This window comes from Sinocyclocheilus grahami, unplaced genomic scaffold (assembly GCF_001515645.1).
Source record: "Sinocyclocheilus grahami isolate Dianchi unplaced genomic scaffold, SAMN03320097.WGS_v1.1 scaffold285.1, whole genome shotgun sequence".
NCBI classification, from domain to species: Eukaryota; Metazoa; Chordata; class Actinopteri; order Cypriniformes; family Cyprinidae; genus Sinocyclocheilus; species Sinocyclocheilus grahami.
This window is the reverse complement of record NW_015505464.1, coordinates 389,397-402,662: the sequence shown is the minus strand read 5'-3', so window position 1 is coordinate 402,662 and position 13,266 is coordinate 389,397. Positions and strand designations below refer to the sequence as shown.

The window sequence follows — 13,266 nt, the reverse complement described above, 5'->3', positions numbered from 1 at the left end:
CAGAAACACACAGAAACTATTATCTGCCAGCACACATTAGGGTTATCATCAAAAACATCTTTATATAGAGTCGTTATGGAAAACATTTTAATGGTTCTTTGAGGAGTCATTAAACAGAATACATAAAATGCTCACCAGATGTACATGTTTGTTTTTCCATCCATATTTTATATAATGTGAATCTGAAACAATCTTGTGAAATCAAAGTCCCAGTACAAGCAGTGTAAACCCTTAAGATTTAAATCAAGGTTCAAGTTGTATGTCCTCAATATTACACTGTACGTACAAATAAAGGCTGAAACAAACAGGGTCCACACAGAAACTATTATCTGCCAGCACACATTAGGGTTATCATCAAAAACATCTTTATATAGAGTCGTTATGGAAAACATTTTAATGGTTCTTTGAGGAGTCATTAAACAGAATACATAAAATGCTCACCAGATGTACATGTTTGTTTTTCCATCCATATTTTATATATGTGAATCTGAAACAATCTTGTGAAATCAAAGTCCCAGTACAAGCAGTGTAAACCCTTAAGATTTAAATCAAGGTTCAAGTTTTATGTCCTCAATATTACACTGTACGTACAAATAAAGGCTGAAACAAACAGGGTAAAATCTAATGCCGATATCTAGTCGAGGTGTATTCTACTTGTAGAACTCGTGTTCCTGCTCGTCTTTCTTGATAACAGTCTTGTAAGCCTTCTCAAAGTCCTTAGCCAGCACAATGTACCGGTTTTCACGCACAGCCAGCATACCAGCCTGTAGACAAGTAACATGATTAATCATAACAGAAAAACATATATGTTTGAAGAAATTCTGATCACAAATAAAATACAAATAAAAATATATAAGACCATTTTTTTTTTATGAACATACAGTCTGTCCTAACTCACCTCCTGGCAAATGGAGTTGATATCTGCACCAGAGATCTTGTCAGGCCTGGCAACATCTGCATTTTGGTTAAGGACAATTGTATAACGTTTATTTGGTTTTGAAAGTCTGGCATAACAGTCTTCTAAATCAAGAGACTGTAAAAACATTTTTTTAAATGTTTTTGAAAGTGTCTTATGCTCACCAAAGCTGCATTTATTTCATACAGTGTAAACAGCAATAATGTGAAAAATTACTCAAATTTAAAAATAAATTATTCTTGTAAGGGTAAATCTGAATATTCTAACATGCTGATTTGTTCAAGAAATATTTATTAAAAATCATCAAAGCAGACACTTTTTTTTTTCAAGATTTGACACCAAAATCATAAAATTTCTTGGCTGTTACTTTTGATTCATTTAATGAATCTGTGCTGAACAAACATACTAATTTGTTTTAAAAAAAAATTTTGAGAATATAATCTTTTTTTTGTGGCAGTGTTAATACGGTTATATATATATATATATATATATATATATATTCCAAATGAATAATTTAATGAGAAAATTCATGTAGGTTCAGGATACAGTCCTCCAGGTCAACTTCCTCTGAGAGGTTCATCTTGCTGGTGATGGTGGAGAACACCAGCCGTTTCTGTCGCCGGTCAGGAAGAGGAAACTCAATCTTACGGTCCAGTCTACCTGGGCGCAGCAGAGCTGGATCCAGTGTGTCAGCCCTGTTGGTGGCCATGATAACCTGTCATTGAAAAAACAAACAGACCGTCAACAATGGCTGAAATGGTTTTAAAGCAGAACAGAAGGAGAAGTGCAACATAATTGAAAAAACCCCCAAAAAAACCAAGGGGATCCAACATGTCGGCAACATGACGTGTCCATTAAGCTCCTACAACATTCGGCAATTTCTTTCTTAAATCACCTCAAACTGAACAAATACATATAAATCACTGTAAACAACATAACGTACAACGGAAAAAAAACATGGAAATCAATATGTCGCCAACGCTGAGTCTGCTAATCACCAAGCTAGCCTGACATACGAGGGTATAGAAGCCAGCACAAATATCGACAAAAATCTAGAGAGTAACATTACGAGTGCAATCACAAGTATGAGAGAAGACTTTTCAGTCAAATTTACAGGAATCCCCTTAGCCATACAGGAGGTTAAACAAGAAGTCAAGGAATTTTCTAACAGACCATCTACGGCGGAACAACGTATCAGTAACAGAAGATCAGGTGTCCGTACTGCAAAGTACTGTAGACAATCTTTAGCAACAGGTGAAACTTCAAAGGAAAATCTAAGCGGTCGCATTAATGTGCGTCTTGTGGGTCTCCCTGAGGGCGCAGATAAGGTGGGATTCCTCCATAGATGACTGCTATAGGTATTGGGACAGGATTCTTTTACCAACCCGATAACCATTGAAAGAGTGCACCGCCTACAGGACCATCGAGACGGAAACACTCCCAGAATACTCATTATGCGCTTCTTGAATTCAAGGATAAAGACAAAGCGCTACAAATCGGGTGGGCTAAAGGCAAGGTAACATACAATGAACGCAAAGTTACAAATTTTTTTTACAAGATATCGCACAAAGGGACACATTTGAAAAGATGAAAAATACTACGAAGTGAAGCAAACGCTTAAAGCCATGGACATCCGATATGAAAAATTTTTCCATCGAAGCTGCGCATCACGCACACAGAACGAGATCATATATTTGAGAGCCCAGATGAGGTGGAAAAGTTCATTTGCAATCCTTCAACCAGTAAGACCGAATAAGGGGAAAGAAAATGTCACGTAACTAAATATTTTTTCTTTATCTCATCTCGTTTGGGACTGATAATGTATTTAGAGTGAAATAGGACTGATTGACTCAAAGAGACTCAGTATGGTTGTGGTCAGTGACTTCTAATTATCTCTATCATTTTTCTGTTATTGTCTTTATTATAATTCACAGAATACTTTGAATCTGAGAAGCTGATTGCTCTTGGATTTTTCAGTTGTTGCTATAGGCTGTTGTTCAATTTCTAATATGTTGAGCCATTTGTTTGTGGGAGCATATGACGGTAGAACACATACTCATGATTCGCGCTATGCTGCACAAAGTGTTGAATCTTCAGTTTTTGTGTCAAGACGTTCATGTGCTGGCGAGCACTTCTCAATTTATGCACTAATACTGTAATGGAATCCAATTCAGAGTTAAAAATAACATTGTGGAATGTGAGAGGTTTGGGGAAATTAACTAAAATTAAGCAAGTAATGACTAGAATCAAACAATTTAATCCCTCAACTGTATTTTTGCAAGAATGACATATTTCTTCAAATGACATGATGGTGCCAATACAAAGGCACTGGAATAGCCAAATTTATTCAGCTTTATTTTCTCCTAACTCTAGGGGGGTTATGATTTTAATACATAAGTCAATTCCACTTAACGTATCTACGATTTTACAGGACACAGCATGACGTTACATAATAATTCAAGGCTCTATATTTAATGAAAACATTATTTTGGCAAATGTGTATGGACCAAATACAGATTGTCTAAGTTTTTTTTGCAAAATTATTTCTTCTACTGTCTTCTTTACCAGGAAAATTGCTAATTGCTGGAGAATTTACCTGCACATTATCTCCTAGCCTTAACCGCTCAACAGGTTTAGACACAACACACATAGTCTAAGAATAGAAATAGGACTTAATCTGTGTGACCCATGGCGAAGGTTATACCCTAATAAAAGAACATATTCATGCTGTTCTACAGTGATGAAGGGTCATTCTCATATTGACTTTTTTTCTAATTTATAATGAGCTCTTTCCAAGAGTAACATTATGTCAGCATGACTCTATTGTTATGTCAGATCATAGTCCAGTTTCTTTAGCTTATAAATCAATAAGTGATATGAAGGAAACTTGTCACTGGCACCTGCACCCGAAATGGTTACATGATCCTGATTTTATCAAACTCAATGTAATACAGATAAATATTTTTTTTTTTTAAAGAATAAAAATTTAATGTCAGCTACTGTAAGGTGGGAAGCATTCAAGGCATATATCCAAGGTCAGATCATTTGTTATAACAGGTCAAAAACTAATGAACTTAAGCTGGAATTAAATTTATTAGAAAAAGAAATCAAGCTTGCCGAGGAAAAGGCTTATTTAGACATTTCAAATAATATAAATCATAAACTTCTTAAACTCAGGGTTCAATACCATACCCTCTCCATAACAAAAGCTGAAAACATCTTAAGATTGAAGCAACCTTTCTACAAACATGATTAGAGAAATGTCTAACATCTGTTATAGGTATAGACCAAAATGGATTTATCAAGAATGGTCAGGTTACTCATAATATTAGGCGAGTCCTAAACATTCTGAATGAAAAAGAGAAGCCATTTAGTAGCATTCTACTGGAAGAACATAGAAGGTCCATCCATTGATCATTGGTTGAAAGATCTGGCACATTATATTGTATTGGAAAGAATAACCTACAGTATAAAAGGGCAAACTAAAGAACTACCATAAAATTTGGGGATCCGTTTATACAGCTTCTGGAAAATAACCAAATATTTGCACAGGCAATGTTAAATACCTCTCACTTTGATTGATTGATATGTGAATGTATGTTGCGCTTTTGTATGTGAAAATATGTGGATATGTCTGTCTTAGCCTTTGTGTAATAACTTCTTTACCGGTGTAATTGAATTTTTGGATGCTTTGGGGGGGTGGGGGTGTAGTTAAAATATATATAAAAATAAATTTTCTCTAAATATTCTCATGTTATTTTCCATGTCTTTTTTCCCATAAAAATATGTTTAAAATTATAAAGAATAACCAAAATGTTTTTTCTAACCTTCACGTTCACATTCTGGTCAAACCCATCCATTTGATTGAGCAGCTCAAGCAGGATTCTTTGCACTTCTCTATCAGCTACAAACATAGAAAACAGAAAAATGAGCAAACAAAACTCATTAAAACAAAAAACGGTCTCCGTCAGGATGTCATGAAAGGATTTTTTGTGCAATATGTAAACTACCTTTCAAAGGTTTGGAGTCAGTAATTTAATGTTTTTGTAAGAAGTCTCTTATGCTCAACAAGGCTGCATTTATTTGATCAAACAGTGAAAACAGTGATATTGTGAAATATTATTACAGACTAAAATAATTTTTCATTTAAAAATTTTATTTATTCCTTAAATTGCAAAGCCAACTTTTCAGCAGCCATTACTCCAGTCCTTAGTGTTAAAAGATCCCTCAGATATCAAACTGATATATTAATTTAGTGTTCAAGAAATATTACTTATCAATTAAGAAATATTTTTTATTATTATCAATATATATATATAGGGATGCATACCTCCAGTCTGTGCATCAAATCGCTTGGTAGCAATCGCATCAATCTCATCGATAAAGATAATGGCCGGGGCGTTCTCTTTGGCCAGTCGAAAGACATCTCGCACCATGCGTGGACCCTCTCCGAGATACTTCTGCACAAACTCAGATCCCACCACACGAATAAAGGCCGCTGTAGAACATTAAATCACAATTAGAAAAGTTGTAATATAACCATGTGCTTCTGATCGAGTCATTTATTTCTGTCTGTGTTCAGGAATGAGCTTTAAAGCTCAATAATAAATCAAATTTAGGCATAAAGGCTGAAAGGCCTCTAACCACACTTGAGCCTACCTGTGGTATGGTGAGCCACAGCTTTTGCCAACATAGTCTTTCCACAGCCAGGCGGGCCATACATGAGCACTCCTCTGGGTGGGTCAATACCAATCTGAGAACAGAAGCAGAATGTGATTGGACAACCAAGACTGCTACACACCCACAGGCACTTGCGTGCATAGACTCACCTGTTTATAGAGCTCAAAATGTGTGAGGGGGAGCTCCACAGCCTCCCTCACTTCCTGTTTCTGGATGTCCATTCCTCCGATGTCTGCGTACATCACATCTGGCTTCTGATCTGGGGTCAAATAGAGAGGAAACACATTAAAAGTGACAACAATAAAGCTGGTGCAAGAGCTTTTCAGAAATAAGGTGCAATCTAGATCCCTAATACAGGATAAACAAAGAATACCTGAAGTGAGCATCATGATGCTGCTGTCAGCTTCTGGAGGCAGAACATCCACCAGAGCATTGCTGTGCTTGTGCAGAGCAACAGAGGCATTGGGCTTCAGCAGCTCTCTGTCAATTGTGCTCAAAATCCGAACATAGTAATTGGAGCCTGAAGGAATCAAAAGCACACAGTATTATTGACATTGTAGTTTGAACTAATAAACATTTACAAATTTCAAATGCACATTTAAGCATCGGGCATGATTTTATCCAAAGAAACTTACAGTGCTTGCATAGAGTATACATTTGAAACTACATTATACATGTTATATTAAACAGTTTTGAAAATTCAGAAATTGGAGTAGATTGATAATTCTGTAATCATAAATCGGTTTATGATTAAAACAAGAACAAATATCTGCCAATGGTGTCAGAAAAATCAGCTTAATTCAAAGGGAAAACCAGTTTTTACACCTCACTGATATCTTTTCTTGTTTTATGCATAAACAATTTTGTTCAATTTCTCAGAAAACAAGATTTCATATCTTCATTTCGCATCTCAAGTAAATGTATTTTGATTTAAGGATGTTTATATATTTGAATTGGAAAACATAAATACTGAAAAATAAATCATTTTTTGCAGTGCATGCAACATTTAATGGCATGGCTTCATGAATGTGAGAATTTCTGCTCAGATTTAAGGCCTTACTAGACCTTAATTTAAGAAAAGGTGAATTAAGACCTTTTTAAGACCTGCACAAACCCTATACTGATCAGTCCTCTTACCTGTGGTTGAGCCCACAATAGCAGTATTCTGGTCGACTGCTTCCAGGAACTGCCCAATAACCAGAGGGATGCTCTGTATCCTCTTCACCTCCTCTTGGGCATGAAGAAACTCCTTTTTCAGATTCTTCTGTTCATCTTTAATGTACTCCTCCTGCACCTCCAGAAACTCCAGCTCCTGCTGCAACTTCTGCAGTGTGGAAGTGATTACGTGTCAACAAGTGTGGTAGAGTCCATATTCAGCGGTCAATACTGTGATAAACTAGTAGCATGTCAATCACACACATTTAAAAATAAATAAATAAAACACCTCACAAACATTCAAACCTTATATCTACTGTAAAGGTCCTCCAGATCTTCTGGTTCAGGAGCCAAGAAAGACAAGCCGGTCTGGGGCCTTGAATTTAGCAGGGCCGGCACATCCTCCTGTAGAGAAAAAAAGACAACAAATTAACTGTTACGCACATTAACTGTACAAGCCAAGAAATTCATAATAAAACTAATATTGATAAAATACACAATTTACATGAATTACAATTACAAAAGTATTACACACGGTAAAGCACATCATAATGAATGCATATTCAAGCAGTTACCCTGCTGTATTATTTATACAAGAAAGACAAGCCGGTCTGGGGCCTTGAATTTAGCAGGGCCGGCACATCCTCCTGTAGAGAAAAAAAAGACAACAAATTAACTGTTACGCACATTAACTGTACAAGCCAAGAAATTCATAATAAAACTAATATTGATAAAATACACAATTTACATGAATTACAATTACAAAACTATTACACACGGTAAAGCACATCATAATGAATGCATATTCAAGCAGTTACCCTGCTGTATTATTTATACATATTCAAATTTGAATATACAAACACTACCGTTCTGTAAAGCGTTATATAAAGCTTCTTAATAACTTCTCTTATAAAAAGATACTAAAGACAAATGTTATTAAACAAAATACAGATGATAAACTGAATGCTACATGGCTAAGCAATAGCATAACTGGTTAATGTTGTGAACATGTTTAGAAATGTATTCAAAGAGGTCATATACAATTCTAATATGATCAAATATGAAGTTTTAAACTCTACATATTCGCAGTGATCGCTACTCATCTGTTATTTTCGTGAGCACACATGCTAACGTTAGCCGCTGTCAGAGAATGGCATGACTGAGCATTTGCAGCGAACTGAATGAATCGGTATCTTTTCACTGTTTATTGTAAGCTTTAGACTAGTGTTCTCACTCTATATATGTTTTGCTTATATAGACTAGAACTTTTTACAGATAATAACGGCGTGTACGCCTCCCCTCTCTTTGTAAAATACTTAAAATCACAACATTACATCTCACCTGAGGTTTCTCAACCAGCACTCCGCCGTCCTCCATGTTTGCTTGCAGCAGCTGACGTCTTCTTCTTCTTCTTTTAAATTTAATGGCGGTTGGCAAACCAACTTAAATGGTGCATTCCCGCCACCTACTGGATAGGAGTGTGGAGCGCATAATAATTGGAAGTTTGAGAACTATAGCCAAAAACAAAAACAAAAAACAACACAAAAATACAAGGCCAATTATTCCCGCTTTATTTACTACAACTGTATCCTAAATTCTATTGATCAGTCTTGTTTCTTTTAAGAAAATAATTAATTCATGAAATATTCTTGATTGCTTTGGGCAATTTCCTAACAGAACCTGAAGTGACAAATGATTTATTCCGAATGATCCTAAAGCTTGAATTAGTTGAAATCTCGCTCCTTCATATGCATCACACTCTATAAGTACATGTTCTACTGATTCTGCATGACCACATTTGTCACAATTTCCAGTTTCATGCTTCCCCGTTCTATACAGACACTGATTTAACGAACAATGTCCAATACGCATTCTTGACATTAAAACATCTTCTTTCCTGTTGCCAAACTTTCCTCTTTCTTGACCTACTTTCTCTTGAACATGATGAAAGTGTCTACCATTTGTTCCACTATCCCACTCCTTCTGCCATTTCTTTCTTATTTCATTTGCAATTAACCCTTTTACTTCTGCTTTACTCATTGACACTTTAATGTCATATGAATTCTAAAATCCAGTTTTGAATCCATCCACATTCCCAGAAATCTAATTACTGACACCTGCTCCAATTTTTGACCATACATTTTAATATTCATAATTGGATTGATTTTCCTTTTTGTAAAACAGATTACCTGAGTTTTTGCTACAGAAAAACAGAATCCCCATTCATTAGCCCAATTCTCAACTTTTTTAACAGCATTCTGCATACACTTCTCCACATGCCCCACATTGCGCCCTCTTTTCCACAGTGCACCGTCATCTACATACAAGGACCTTCCTATCACCATGTCTATCTGTGTAAATATATCATCAATCATTAGATTAAACAGAACAGAACTGCTAACACTTCCTTGAGGTGTTCCATTCTCTACTGGATATATCTGAGATAATGCAGAACCCACTCTAACTTGTATAGTTCTTTTAAACAAGAAATTCTTGATCCAATTACACATTCTTCCTTTTATTTCCATTCTTTCTCATTTTATTAAAAGTCCCTCTTTCCACATCATGTCATATGCTTTTTCAACATGGAAAAAAACTCCTACTAACACTTCTTTGTTTTCTTGTGCCTTTCTTATTTCTGCTTCCAAACAGAGCCCATTGTGTTTCACCCTTTCCGGAAACCACTTTGGTATGGGGAGAAAAGGTTTTTCTTCTCAATGCTATGCACCAATCTGCTCATTACCATACGTTCCATCAGTTTACAAAGATTCGATGTTAATACTATGGGCCTGTAGTTATTTGCAGCTGACGTCTTCTTCTTCTTCTTCTTTTGGAGTTTTATGGCGGTTGGCAAACAAACGATAGGTGCATTCCCGCCACCTACTGGGCTGGAGAGTGAACCATTGCTGGAATAGGAAGAACTAAATAAATAAAAATCAATAAAATATATATATAAAAAAAATTAAACCCTTCTAAATCCTGTTAAACAGATCTACTTTTTTAAAGAATGTCATTAAAGCATTATATATTTTATAATGATTCAAGCCATTATTCAACAAAGTTTTAAGTGTAATATTTTCTATCAGCAGCTGACTTCACGTCACAGAATATAATGTGAAGTTTCCGCAAACATCCAGGTCCTAAAGGCCACTTTTTCATCTCCTCATATTGCATGGTCCCTGCATTAAATTTAACAAAAGTGACAGTAAAGACTGTAGCCTATAATGTTACGAAAGATGTCTATTTTAAATAAATACTGTTCTTTTTAACATTCTACTCAAAGAATCCTGAAAAAATCATGGTTTCCACAAAAAATATTTAGCAGCGCAACCATTTTCAGCATTTATAATAAGTCATTATTCTTGAGCACCAAATAGGCTATGATTTAATCATCTGGAGTATTGTCTGCGGAGTAGTGTCTTTTTTTTTATAGAATACATTTTAAATATTAGCCTAATAATATTTCACAATAGTATTGTTTTTACTGTATGCAATCTTAGTGTGCATGAGAGATTTCTTTCAAAAACATTTAAAATCTCACCGATCTCAAACTTTTGAACTGTACCAAGTTTATTATGAGAACTCCCTCACGAAGACCAACTGTGACAATTGGAAATTAGGTACCAAAAAGGGTGCACTATACCCTTAAATTTGTATGAAATGAGTAGCCTAATATTTTCTTCTAGTTGAAAAGGCAATCAAAATATATTCATTTGAGGAACCGATGTTTTTGATCGTTTTTATTGCATTTATTGATAAATCACCAACTGTAACTGACATCAGATTTTATTAGAACTTGTAATCTTTTATACAAACAACAGTATTTCTCACTCTGTACCACATGTTGAAATGTTGGAGTGAAGATTCTCAATAACAACAACAAAACTGGCTTGAATGAGTGATAAGCAAGCAGCAATCACAGCAGTCAGATACCAAGTAAAGCTCTTTTCAATGACTATTATGATGTCATTGTCAGAATAGAATGTAGGTCCGTTGAGTTCATTCTATTTGCTACGGAGATAAGCATTTTTTTTTAATCATGCAATGCTCACATTCTAGTGCACAATTATTTTTGTCATGTTAACAGTTAATTATATGTTAACCCGTAAAGTAAAAGAAAATTAAAGCGGAAAAAAAATCACTTCCGTGTCATCTTGCAGATTAAGAGGTTCGTCACACACAAAAATGTAGCGCAGACTTTAAACAGTATTAAACAGGTGTAACGAATCCAGTCCACTGAAGGCGAGTGTAGTGAAGAACCCAAGTTCAGTTTATTTACAGGTGATCCAAACATCCAAACAGACAAAGACTAGGTACACAGACTTGACGAGGCATGAAAAGACTTGACTCACTGACAACAGGTTACAACATCAATACACGACAAGGCACAATGGGAACATGATGGCCACTTATAGCAGACAAGAGGGTCACAAGACAAGAATAAACCAATGGGAAACAAGACACATGACTAAGACAACCAATCAGAACATGACACATACACAAGGCAGAGATACATGAGGGCAAGGGAAGCATGACACTAACAGGGTGAAACAATACAAAATAAAAGACATGGAAAACATGAACATGAAACCCAAACACCAAACCCCACATTACAACAGGAAGAGCAGTTCACATAAAAGAAATGTATTTTAATCTAAATCTGCAGTGTGGAAATTAAGAAATTCATATATAGTATAATTCATATATATACAGTATAATTCATCTATAATTTTGGCTCACCTCATAAATGAATGTGTGGTTCCCCCTAGAGGTGAGAAACCATATTACAACTAACTTTAAGGAACTAGGACCCAAATTATTACTTTCCCCCCCCCAATGTGCATTTTTGAAGAATATCCTGACCACTCTTCTAAATAAAGTTAAGGAGGACTGAGACTGTCAATCTCCAATCTTCTTTTTTATCAACAGATTAAATTTCAGTCACTAAAACTTTTCACTTCCTTCTTACTTATCTTTCTACATTTATGGTCTTTGGTTCATATTTGTGAGTTCAATTCGTGAATGAATCATTCGTTGTCATGTCAAAACTTTTAATGAATCGGGTCTAATTCACAAAACCGGTTTAAATAATTATTTCTCAAATCGGACTTCACAGCCTGGAATATTGGTTAATCGGTCTGTTTTAAGGGACGTTATAACCCCTCACATTAGCCTACTCTTCGTTTTTTCGCTATATTGAAATATGTTATGGACCACTAATTTTGTGTTAAATATAGCCTAATATAATATAGTCCCATAACATTTTTCCCATCTGAGATTCAAAACCCTTAAGAAAATGAATCATGGTTTAATTATAGTATAGTAACCATGTTTTATTTTTTTATTGACTATCATTTGTATAACCAGTTTTACTACAAATAGGCTATCATGGTTAGCATAGCAAAATCCACGTTAAATAGTGGTTACCATGGTTTAACTATAGTATGTTTTTTATTTGTTGTAAAACCATGGGAAATTTTCGTAAGGGAACCATTTAGGATATTTTTGTAACAATGTAAAGTGTGTGTGTGTACTTGTTCATGCTACATGTCCCCACAAGGATAAAACCTGAAATTTTTGACATTGTGGGGACCGGTCTGCGGTCCCCACGAGGGGAAAAAATTATTAAAAATAGTAAATGATGTTTATCTGAAAGTGTAACAATGCAAACAGGTTTTCTGTAGGCCTAAGAGGTAGGTTTAGGGTTAGGGTTGGTTTAGAGAATAGAAAATAGATTGTTTGGTCAGTATAAAAGTAATCGAAGTCTATGGATGTAATATTCACGTAGGTACTGTATATTTGCGAAACTAATTTACGGTACTACGGCAAGAGATCAGTGTTGCCAATGCCAACTGCTTTCAATTGAAAGTAGCTAAAACTGGTAGCTAAATGTCACTAGATGACATGACAATGGCAAATTCACTGATCTATATAAAGATGAACGTAGATCAGTGGGCAAGATGAAAACTTAGATAAGGTTTGTCCAAGAAGTTGCTACATTTGTCCCTAAACTTTTGAAAAAGTCTCAAAAGGGGCGGGGAAGTCGCTAAATCTAGCTACAAAGTAGCTAAATTGGCAACACTGCAAGAGATTGGTGGGTATCGGCAGTGATTGGTCACATGTGAATGAGCTTGCACGCGGTGGATTAAAAGCTCAAAGTTTGTTTGGTACTCACTGTTCGTCTCCTTATTTAAAACTGCATGCACCGTGCAATAAAAGCAGCAAACAAAGAATAAGACAATGGAAAGCCCCCAGAATCAGGGATCTTATCTATGCACAATCAGCTTGTAACACTCCAAAGAGAAAGGAAAACTTGAAATCGCATCATATGACCCCTTTAACGTGATAATGACATTGCTCCCAGTTTCAAGACTCTAGAATAATCTGTTCTCGAATAGTCCGACCTTCATGTACTCGAGGTTTTCATACTTCATACTCTACATTTATCCTACCGAAATTTCGAGATAAGACGCGTCTTCATCACGCGTCACGTGGCAGCACTATAAGATCTTGTG

The 13,266-nt window shown here is 35.5% G+C and overlaps 1 protein-coding gene across 1 annotated transcript; it reads right to left on the bottom strand.

Annotated features, from left to right (window-relative positions):
• Positions 1-342: 342 nt before the first annotated feature.
• psmc4 (proteasome 26S subunit, ATPase 4) lies at positions 343-7,162 on the bottom strand (the record flags this gene model as incomplete). Its single annotated transcript, XM_016292458.1, has 10 exons — positions 343-764; positions 899-954; positions 1,463-1,631; positions 4,744-4,820; positions 5,247-5,414; positions 5,576-5,669; positions 5,746-5,855; positions 5,970-6,116; positions 6,734-6,920; positions 7,058-7,162. Coding segments are annotated over 10 exons (1,227 nt in total), but the record flags the coding sequence as incomplete, so codon positions are not given.
• Positions 7,163-13,266: the final 6,104 nt, after the last annotated feature.